Source organism: Scomber japonicus, chromosome 5 (assembly GCF_027409825.1).
Source record: "Scomber japonicus isolate fScoJap1 chromosome 5, fScoJap1.pri, whole genome shotgun sequence".
Classification (NCBI taxonomy): Eukaryota; Metazoa; Chordata; class Actinopteri; order Scombriformes; family Scombridae; genus Scomber; species Scomber japonicus.
Genome location: NC_070582.1, coordinates 7,837,717 through 7,849,250, shown reverse-complemented (window position 1 = coordinate 7,849,250; position 11,534 = coordinate 7,837,717). Strand labels below are relative to the sequence as shown.

Genomic DNA, 11,534 nt, shown 5'->3' with positions numbered 1-11,534 from the left:
TGAAAGGAGAAGGAAGAGGGAGAGAAGCTGGTTACTGTAATTCAACCAAAAAAAACTAATAAACCTGCAAGAAATTATGTTCAGAAAGAAGCTGGATTTATTCTTGCTGTCAACAAAAAAGTTTGCTAAGCTATTTAACTTCAATACTGTTTGAATACCTGCATCTGTACCAAAACATGAGATAACAAAGTCTTACGGTTTAATTGGATATTTTCTGATTTAAATCATAATTTTGATCGTTTCAGTCCATATTTCAAGTTCTTCTGTGACCGAAGAAAATTCTGAACTGCTGCTGTACCAAAACACAAGGTAATGACATCTTATCTTCTTACTGTTTAATCAGATGTTTTCTGATTTAAATCATAATTTTGATCATTTCAGGCCGTATAAAAGGGCTTCTGTAACTGAAGAAAATACAGAACTAATGCATTTGAAAACTTTGGCTTCTTTTGCAAAATAACCCCTCAAAGCAATCAAACATGAAAGTCAAAGCTAAAAGCAGCAAAACTATGAAAACAACTTTCTTCTGTACATTTGGTAGTCGCAGTCTTAGAGACACCATGCCATCCTTTCACATAACCATCCATGTTGCTCACAGTGTGAACACACAGGCTCAACACAGCCTGTGACCTCCTGGCCAGTTCCCTTTAATAAAGGTCCATAAACACAACCTCCAGTCCCTTTCTGGAACCATCACACTGACTTTCTCCTCTTGCCAAAGACATTGTTGATGAGCTTGGCCATAGATTTAGACCCGCTGTAGCGGCGTCGGTCGGCACGATATTTCAGGTGGTCCATCACCTGCCGGATGAGCAGGGTGAAGAGGCAGGCGATGTCCTGGTAGCTCTCGGCTGCCGACACCTCCTGGAATTGACAGCGGTTCTCCTGTGCGAGGCAGCGGCCCTCGTCCTCTCGCACCTGCCGGGCGTGACACAGGTCCTGCTTGTTACCCACCAGACAGACAGGAACCCCTATCTCCCTGAAACAGAGACATACTCTTCTGATTAATGTGAACTATTCAGCCTCATGTGTGTCCTCATGTGATGATCAACAGTATATTCAGTTTCACAGGGGGAAAAAGTGTATTGTACAACTTAAATACACATGTAAAGGTCATAATAAGAAGTCATTATCAGCAAACCAAAGCAGGTTTATACTGACCAAAAATGCGTAGGCTGGAGCCTGGAGCCTTTGCTTATTACACCTACCCTTTTTACATTAATTATTTTGTACGGGTCACTTTAGATTTATACACTGAAAATGAAGGAAGAGGTTATGTAGCACTTAAATAGAGAGGTTAATAGAACTTCTACTGTACCTGTCTGTCTGTTTTATGAACTGGCTATGAACTTTTTTACCTGTAATTTTATGCTTCATACTGCAAATGCTCAGAACATATAGTACCTAACCTATCTCATGTACTCTTCAATATTGACTATTCTCTCTTGTTCTGGCAAATAATACAAAACAAATGAATCTCTCAAATATTTTATTGACTAATTGATTAGTTGTTTGGTCTATAAAATGCTAGAAGTTGATGAAAATTGTTACTGATTCCTAAGTGACCATCTTGTTTTGTCCTGACTAATATCCAACAATCTAAGATTTTCAATTTAAAGGACCTGTGTGTAGGATTTAGTGGCATCTAGTAGTGATTGCATCAACTGAATACCCCTCCTCCACTCCTTCCAAGCGTATAGAAGAACCTGCGTTGGCTACAAAAAACATGAAAGGCCCTCTTTAAAGCCAGTGTTTGGTTTGTCCATTCTGGGCTACTGTAGAAACATGGCAGACCTGCTCCTTATGTAGATATAAAGGGCTAATTCTCATTCTAAGATAACAATTCTTATTATTTTTGTATGAAAATATACCTAAAGGATAAATATTCTTATATTCTATTTCTGTGAAGACTGTTCTGCTAGAATGCTTTAACAAATTCCACCTTTACAACTAAAGAAACAAGAAAATATTTACTTTTGAACATTTCATGCATAAAATATCACCAGAAACCATTTGACATAACAAGACAACTTATTTTCTGATCCTCCAAACCCCACAGTGACCTTTTCATCTCTGTCCACACTCTCATTCACATCATAATTAAAATACCCTCACTGTGGTGCTTCTGACCCTTTGCAGTTATCCATGCGTGCCTCTCGAATCTGCTGCAGGATGTTCTTGGCGTTGAGGAAGGAAGTGCGGTCGCTTATGTTGTACACCACCACAAAGCCGTCTGCCCAGTCCACCGGCTCCTCCAGTATACACCTGGCCTCTGAGCTCTGCCAAGGATGACACATAAATGAAATCCTGAATATATTCTGTATGACTTCGTTTTGTTCTTTGAGGAGTTATAAACTCATCAGAAAGAGGTTTAGATTGGCTCACTGGCAGCTTGGTATTTGGAAACCTATTACCATTGGGAATGTATTGCTTTGCTGCAGAAACATAATATGACTTAAATGAGGAAAACAAATAACAAAAATATACAGTAAGCACTGAAATATGGTAACTTTGTTATATTAAACACTTTAAGCCCCCCTGTTTACCATTTTAAAAATGATTAGGTGTAAGCCTTTGTGTGTTTATTGACATAAAGCCAGCATTTATTATTTCTCTTATGAAGATATTATGCAGGAAAAGTGAGAATACAGTGTATCTGCATTTGGGACAGAGGCAGCCAAATGCACACCATCAGCCTATGCTCCAAGCCACCAAGCAATGAAAATCCAACATCTCAGGAAAAGACTCAAGTTGCTTAAGAGGCAGTACAAAATGGCAGAATAAATCGGGAAGGTTGGCTTTGCAGATCTTTGGGCAATACTCAGGAAGGAGCTGCAGAAAGCCAGAGATGTAAGCCAAGAGAGAGGGCAAGGAAGTGAGCGGCATTCCTGGCCCACCGCTTCAAGTTGACTAAGCAGCTCCTTGGCTTACAAGAGGACTGACTGCTTCACCTGCTCCAGAGGCACCATTTATGATCACCTCAAGTGCACCTACAGCAACACTGGGATAGACCAGCCACTGGGTTAGCGTAAGACATTGATAACACCACCAGAGCCAGCAGCAGATTTCAATCTGAATGAGCCCAACCTCAGTAAAGTGGAGGTAGGGATGAAGAGGGTGAGATATTAGCTTTGTACCAGGCCCAAGTGGAGAAAAGAAACTACCCAGAGTTACTCCACCGGCTTTAGAGGGCTCTGAAGCTGATCTTGAGGAGAAGGAAGATTGCCCAGTCAGATATGCAGAAGGGAAAGTGGAAAGATCCAAAAACCGTGGTCAATTTCGGATCATCTCCTCCTCCCATTGAGAGCAAGATTTTCTTCAGCATTGTGGCCAAGAGACTCTCCGATTTCCTGCTGAGTAACAACTACAGTGACACGTCAGTACAGATGGGACTGTAATACCAAATGAGGATGCAGAAACAGGGTGCCGTGCCCTCTCAGTAAGTCTGGAGTAAGGTAAACACCCATCAGAGCCTTCATGGATGACTTTACGGCGAAAACGACAACATTGCCAGAGGCCAGGTGGATCCTACATGAGAAGCTCATGTTGTGGTCTTGCATGAGTTTCAAACCTCCTAAGTCCCGATCTTTGGATCCAAAAAGAGGGAAGATCACTGACAAGTTCCACACCAGGCTGAGGAGAGGACCAGATCCGATCTGTCATAGAGAAACTAGTGAAGAGTCTCAGGAAGGTCTTCAGCTGCTTCACCTGAGCAGCATTGGGCTGTATGTGAACAGCAATAAGCTCAGGTTCCTGTTTAACTCTGTCAGATAGGAATTCATCATGGCATCAGCACAAGAACACCTGCAGTACACAGGATCGAGGGATATTGAAGTGTTCAGTGCAGGATGGGGAGGAGTTGACGAGGCAGTCCAGCAGGCAGAAGCTTGGCTGAATCACAAGGCCTTAGCGTGGGAGTGTGGATCAGGTCAGAGCCAGATGCTAAACATCAACCCGATATGATATAATAATAACAGGTAATGGAGCAAAATGTCACCTGGCAGGAGAATTGGCTTTTTTTGCACAAAAGGACTGTGTTTTTGTGGATTTTGGCACCTGTCACTTACACTGAAAACGCATTTGAAGGGGATTTTTAAATAGCCAGTATAAACAGGAGGAAGGATCTCAGCCAGAAAAACCTCTTTTAGTCTTCATACATGCACCTGGCCGTTGTTTTAAAACAGACTTGTAAAACTGTGAACTTATCCTTTATGTACTAATGTGGCAAAGAATATGTTGAGGATGATTTAAACAAATAAAAGTTTAAAAAGTGTTTTTAATGCATTGTTTCCAACAATATGTGACAAAGTAAAATCAACTACTTGTGATTGGCAGGCAGGACACGTCACCCATGGCTCCAATAAACATTTTAACTACTCTTCAAAAGTTGGCAGGGGACATATATTAAACTGCAGGTAACCATAGCAACAGTACTTCTGCTTGTTGCTACGTTACCAGATTAATCTAAGTGCTGCAGCAGACTTAACCACAAGTTTAACCAACAACAAAAAACTTTTAAAAATGATATTCATTTACAAAACATACCTTTTTTTTAGATGGTTTATATAATAATGCACAGCAAGGTGCTCTGACACAGAAAATAAAGGACTTTTCTTTTGTAGGATCCCTCTTGATCTCACTGCCTTGCAACATTTAACTTTAATTTATGACATATCAGAAATATATTCAAGCAATAACTTCTCATTACTCACTACATTGCCTTTTGTATGTACTGTACTGTGGTGTACGTATACTGTGCATAACTTTTCTTCCAGAGCTCTTTTTACCACTACTCCGAACAACATCTGCAGAACGAGAGTAGGGCTAAATTTCAGTGACCTTGAGAAGAAGTAAACAGCGTAGGAAGGATGAGGGGCCCGAGGACATGTCTGAGCTCTCAGCATTGTAAAAACCCACTCATTCCTCTTGCCTTATTGACTCCACAGATTTTTTTAAGCAGCATAGGTCAGAGGAGCAGGACATCAGCAGTGTTACAGTGAGTTTAACCGATAAAGACAATGAGTGGCTCTTGTTCTGCTAAGCCTGAGGGTATTCCAATAAAACACTCACTTTGTAGTAAAAGGCCTCTTTGGTCTTGTTGAAGGAGAAGTAAGAAGGTTGGTGTGGCTCTTTTCTTCAAAGAGACAGTCATTGCCACACATTGCCTCGGGATACTCTCATAAATCGCTTTGGATTCCCGACTTTATGTGCAGGACGATACGTACACGTGCCGACCCAAGGTAAATATCAGATCTCAGTTCTTTCCAGGTCATGAGCATGAACTGCAGTTTCCCCCGCAGACTGGAGACGGTCCAGTGTTTTACTGTTGTTATGTGAAACCCTTGTAGCTCCACATCCAGACATTACTATGTTTTCGCTGAAAGGGTTGTATCATATTTGGTGGATTCAGAAAATTCTACCATACTTGGGCTTTAAGAATTCTTTCAACAACAGTGGATAAACTGAAAGATATTAATAATTATAGGAGAGCTTCACTTTGACCAGCATGGGGACGACAGGCATTTCCTCAACAGTGAGGAGTTATAGGCATTTTATATCAGGACTGATATCGTCATAGGAAAAATGAATGTTGATTGAAATCTGGCCTCTAATTGTTCACAATCACTCAACTGAATATTAAATTTACCTTTCATCAGTCATCAGTCTTAAATATTCATTTGTTAAACATATTCCTTTATTGGGTCAACAATGCAAGCCAGGAAACACTGAGTATACTTTGAGTCCAGCTGATGACATACAAGAGGAAACAAAGGACTTGGAGCTCTAATAAAAAACAAGATATAGACTTTATTTATTCAAAAGTTTACATAGTTTAGTAATATAAGGCTTGTTGTGTTGTTGTACCTGAGAGCAGGGGTCAAAAACTTCCAGATTCAGCTGCCTGCCATCGATGGACAGCCTTTTATGATACAGGGAGTCTGCAAAGAGGATTAGAAATGGTCAAAAATAAATAACCTTGTAATATTGATTTAAAACACTGAATGATGTCACACAAAAAAATACACAAATCTCTTTTTCTATTGTTTATTTTATGCTCTTTTTTAAAATCATGCATGAATTTATAGATATGTTAACTTGAGTTCAACTTGGCCTGATGTTTTTAATTGTTCAGATACTTTTTTAGAAATAGTAAAATAACAGGAGGTGTATTTGGAAATTGACATTCATCACAGAAATTAGCACGAGAAGGTACATTTTCTTCTGTATTTTAAAGGAATAGTTCAACATTTTGGGAAACATGCTTGTTTTCTTGCTGACAGATAGATAAGAAGCTTGATACCATTACAGCCAATGAGAGTGGTATCTTTTCATCTAACTCTCAGCAAGAAAGAAATAAAGTTTAATTTTCAAAATGTCATACTATTTATTTAAGCTCATGGATGCTCAGGTAAAATGTCTGGACCTCTGGGTGGCTGAAAAAGAACATCAGTGGTGTCCACTCATAAACTTTAAGCTTTTGGACCAAAATCAAACCTTCACCAATGCCTCATTTCATCAAATCTGTAAACACTTACTGGCATTTGAGGCATATTCGCCAATGAAGCGTCTGGTCAGGAACCGCACAAGGACAGCTGGAGGAAACAGACGAGATTGAAAACAACTAAATGAATCAAGGCATCGTTATAGTCATCCCTCACAGGTGGCAGCAGCGGGGGGAAAATGACTCTCATTCACTCCTGCAGGCGCAACACTGTGCCAACAGTCTCTGGGATTGGAGGGGTGAAACTGTAGCCTCATATTAAAGGGGCTGCATTGCTTTGCTGGAAGGTCTGCACGCATACTTGGCAAGCTGGGATGGTTATATTTCCCCTCTTTGCTTCGCCTCCAGATTGTGAGCAATACATAAAACTGACTGTGTGAGCCAGTTTTGATCCCACAGACAATCACTTTCAATTAAAGGCTGAAGTTTCGAGTGCTGAACTTTGGAGCACTGTTGCTGATGGTAGTCATGAGCCTCTGAAGGGGTTATACTTAGGCAATAGAGAGACATAAATATGGACATATAGTACAACAGGTGCAGGAAATAAAATACAAAAGCAAAGGCAATGCAATATGCAGGATATTAAGACACATTAGTGATATTTCTTGGGGAGTTCTTCATGCTGAAATGGATATATTTGGAGAGTAATGAGCAAAACGGCAAAGAGCAGTAAAAAAAAAAAACATACGTGGACACATACATGCACACACAGCATCTCCACAGTAACAACTCTGATTCATCACCAGGCAGTGAGAATGGAGACATCCCATTGTTTTATGAAGCTCTTACACAGCGAGGAGCCAGTGAGTCTCAACCACCACCAAGGAGACTGAACACTGATACATGCAACAAGACGCCAAGCAGCAACAAGGGTCCTATAACTTCCACCTCCGAGTGCCGCGACAGCATTTTATTTTTTTTTCACTGCAGTTTAAAAATACAACGTGGAATGTGCTTGACCTCGCAGATTTCAGGTATGGTCACATTAACTGTTGAAAGTCATGGAAACACATTACTTGAAGTCCCCATTTCCATTATTTACAGTCATTGTATAAACTGTTAATAAATGATATACGACACACTATAATGCAGTTGTAATCAAATTTAAGTGTTTAATAAACTGTGAGCCGATGTATAATGAATGACATTTGTAATAATATAAAACATGTCTTCATAATATAAACTGTAATGGTTGACACTAAGTGCTTACTTAAACATGTCATTATATCTGTTAACAACTACTTTATATGCTAGAAATAATTTATTAAACGGTTATATTTCTTATGAATGCTGAATATGGGAACTAAGAGTAAAGTGTTATGCTACCAAATAGGCTATAGATCTGTTTTAGATATCACAAATGTGAACAAAGTAAAAAACGCTGATCTAGTTAGTCACAATATAAACTAAATCAGTGGTGGATTATTTTAGATTGCGTACTGAAAGAGCGCCAAATTCAGTGATAAGTCGTAATTTCCTTTCTTAAAGGGAGTTTAAATTTTACAAATGTTTCTTGAAGGCAGAAATTCTCCTTAAAAAACCTCAATGAATAAAGCCAATACATGTTTTTTTCTCATCATATAATTTGAAACTGAAGCCCATGGTGAAAAGGGAAGTTGAGCTTACATATAAACAAACAGCTGCGACTGGCTTAATATCCTAAAACAGGCTAACTGCCTTTAAAGATGTCTGTTTATTTTACTTTTTTATAGAACTTTTTTCACTTTAGGTACTTTTTTAACGATTATTTTTAAGGTCAAGAACTTTAACGCTAATTGTTCGCAGTTAGTTAGTTAGTTAGCTACAGTAACTACAACAAGTTCATCCATAGACACATCCATAAGCCTCAGCTTTTCTTTGAGAGAATAACAGGAAGGAAGAAACTGAAACCTACACCATTATTCAGATAGACCTGTACAGATTACGATGTGTTACAGTTATGAGGAGTATCAACCGGTTTTTGACCATAAAGTTACAAATCTGTGGAGCTTCTAGTAAAATGTTAGGCACATTATTGTCCCTCAGAAAAACCTCCACACAGATTTCCTGGATAAATAAAAGTTTTGTTTTTTTCAAATCCGAAAAAACATTGCCCCCATACAGAGCAGATCATATTACATTATTCAGTCACCCTGGAGAGTCAGTAAAATATCAAAACAATGACACACACAGCATTTAACCAACCAGTGGTCGGTCTATGACAACATCTTCAATGCTGTTTTGGAAAGTTTTGTCTAAAGTATTTATACAGGCTCACTCTTAGACATTGAGCCTGAGCTGATTTTTAACTTCTTCTTTTTCTACATCTGTGAACAACACACAGCACAGAACAGTCACAACTTGTCGACAGAGTCTCTGATAAGATTGAATCCTGCCAAAAATATGCAGGATAAGTTCATGCACTGATCAGTGATATGGATTTGTGAGTGTACGCACTTCATATTTTCTAGTTCACCTCAGATGACTGTGTGTTATCACATCTAAACAAACCTACAGCTGCTTAAAATGTATTTACCTGGAAGAGAAACCAAGAATGTTAACTAAAGTATAGCTACAGTGCAGCAATTCAGTCAGTTAAAGTTGATTAATTGGTTGGTGGAAAGTTAATCAAACAAATCAGATAATCATTTGATATTAATTTGATATTTTTTCCAAGTAAAAATGCTCTTATCACAGGTTTTCCAGTGGATTTGCTGCTCTTTTCTGTTTTTTATTTGTATAATATTCAAATATCTTTGAGCTCTGGACAAAATAACTTGATTTTTCACATCACCCTGAAATCTGTAAACTTTTAATGGACACTTTTGAATATTTTCAGTAGAAAATAATCTGCTAAAATGTGTTAGTTGCAGCATAAAAATTAGATGTTTCAGCTTCTTTTATACTTTTCTGGAGGCTCAGTACACTTGTAAGCTACCTACATGTACTTTTTAATCAAATAAATGTAAAAAAAAAAAAAAAAAAAAAAGTCTAATGCTACTGTTGTGTTTCAATATACAGTATAATGAAACCTAAAACAGTGATTTATTATGCACCAAAATCATATCTTTACCTTTTGAAAGGCTCTTACACACTGTCATCACAAAATAAATGACATACAGTACAATGCTGTTGACTGATGAACCACAGGTGTATTTTTTTTTTTTTTTTTATAGCTGCTGGAAATAAAAACCATATTCAGACCCTCACCTGATTTCCCAGCCCCCTGGCTTCCCAGCAGGGCCAGTTTGATGTCGTTCATGCCTGCGCTCTGTCAGGTCCTCAGCTGGCTCTCTGGCTGCAGCTCTGTGTTGTGTCTGCTATCTGGGTAAGCGTCGCCACACTAAATGCTCCTAACAGTCCAAAGCTGGATGGGAATACAGGACTGCCCCCCTCTTTCTCTCTCTCCCTCTCTCTCTCTTTCTCTCTCTCCCCCTCTCTCTCTTCAAAGGGCTGTTTCACTTTTTAAAAGCCAGAGGGAGAGGCAAGAGGGGAAAACAAGTGCCCCCCTCCACTTGCTCTCTCACTCTAACGCCTCTCTTTTCACTATCCCCATTTCCTCTCTCTCTCTCTCTGCCTTCTGTACCCAGCATATCTCTCTCTCTCCCCTCCTTTTTCCCTCAATCCATCTGTTTTCTGTCTTTCTTTCCTTTGTTGCACCAGTATATCTCCCTTTTCTGTCTCTTCTCCCTCCTACAGAGAGGTTACTCAAAGGTCATGACTCAGTAAACCTACTGTGCAGTGCTCCTTTTCATACACTGTAAGTGGTCTGCCATCTATGGACATTAGTGCTATTCTTCATTGAGTAATTATATGGAAGCCCATTCATGCCATAGAAAAGAAAAAGGTGAACAAATGAAATGTTAGGTAATAATAAACATAAAAATACTCATAAAAATAAAAGAAAAATACCTCAAAATAATACATCACTAGAATTTATGTTTTAATATCAAATACACCTGCAGAGAGATAATCAACATCAACATCATGAAGAACATGTCTGCATATCTATCTGTAAAATGTTCACTGACAACACATTTAATTAGTTTTTGCTACAATATCTGCTTCTGTGATATGAAATCCATGTTTAAGTAATGCATGATTAACATTTTTCTGGTTATAATGGCACCAAAGTCCTGCACACTGGATGCAAACTGAGGAGACATTACTGTACACTTCAGTTTTTCAGACAGTTCTGACTTCTTAGTATAATTATTGTAATGTATATCTTTAATATAATATAATTGTGTAATTTGCAACTTTAATTTTATTCAGACAGGGACAGTGTACAATAAAACATTAACCTTGTATAAAACAAGGAGGATAATATATAAGATATGTTTTGACTTATTATCTAATAACTATAACTTAGTATTGTTCTTAGTAACTTATAATCTTTACTTTGAAATTAAAAAGTTTGAATTTTATGACTTTGTGTATCACACTTTCCAGCCCTGTCTCCTAAATGTTACTAATAATATGTATTGATAACTTCAAATACATTTAGAGAGAATGTAATACCACCTTAATTACATTTTTATGCACATAATAAGTAAACGTTTTAATGAACATACTTACAATATTACAAAATACTCCAATGATAATGTGTTATATGTTTTTCCTAGTCCATCCTGGTTCCTAGTATGCTCTTGCAATACAAGATAAGAAGTTTTGTCATGTTTTCGGACTCAAGGTATTTCAAATAAGGGCTAAATATTTAGATAAATCAACAATGACACAATGAGTTTATTAACATTTAACCAAACCACAGTCTATCCCTTAAACTTAACCAAAGTGTTAACAGGTGAGATGCAAACCCAGGTATCTGGTGTTTAAGTAACTAACTTGTGACTTACGAATAAGTAAAAATGACAACTTCTGAGTCAAAAATATGACTTAGTTTCCCATAAATATAACTTGTTTTATCTGTCACAACATTTCATCTTTTATTCTGGCAGAAATTAGGTTTTCTACATAATACAACTTCTTATTCACTTAAAATCAAGAAATCTTTATTTCTGCAGGTGGTGTTATTATTGAACTCTCTGTGATA

General features: G+C 38.0%; 1 protein-coding gene across 1 annotated transcript; it reads right to left on the bottom strand.

Annotated features, from left to right (window-relative positions):
• Window positions 1-446: 446 nt before the first annotated feature.
• On the bottom strand, window positions 447-9,743 carry LOC128359126 (ras-related and estrogen-regulated growth inhibitor-like protein). Its single transcript, XM_053319553.1, has 5 exons — window positions 9,692-9,743; window positions 6,537-6,593; window positions 5,866-5,939; window positions 2,131-2,279; window positions 447-979 (listed from the first exon to the last, which is right to left on the bottom strand). The coding sequence occupies exons 1-5, from the start codon at window positions 9,741-9,743 to the stop codon at window positions 694-696; spliced, it is 618 nt and encodes a 205-aa protein (XP_053175528.1). The 3' UTR covers window positions 447-693.
• Window positions 9,744-11,534: the final 1,791 nt, after the last annotated feature.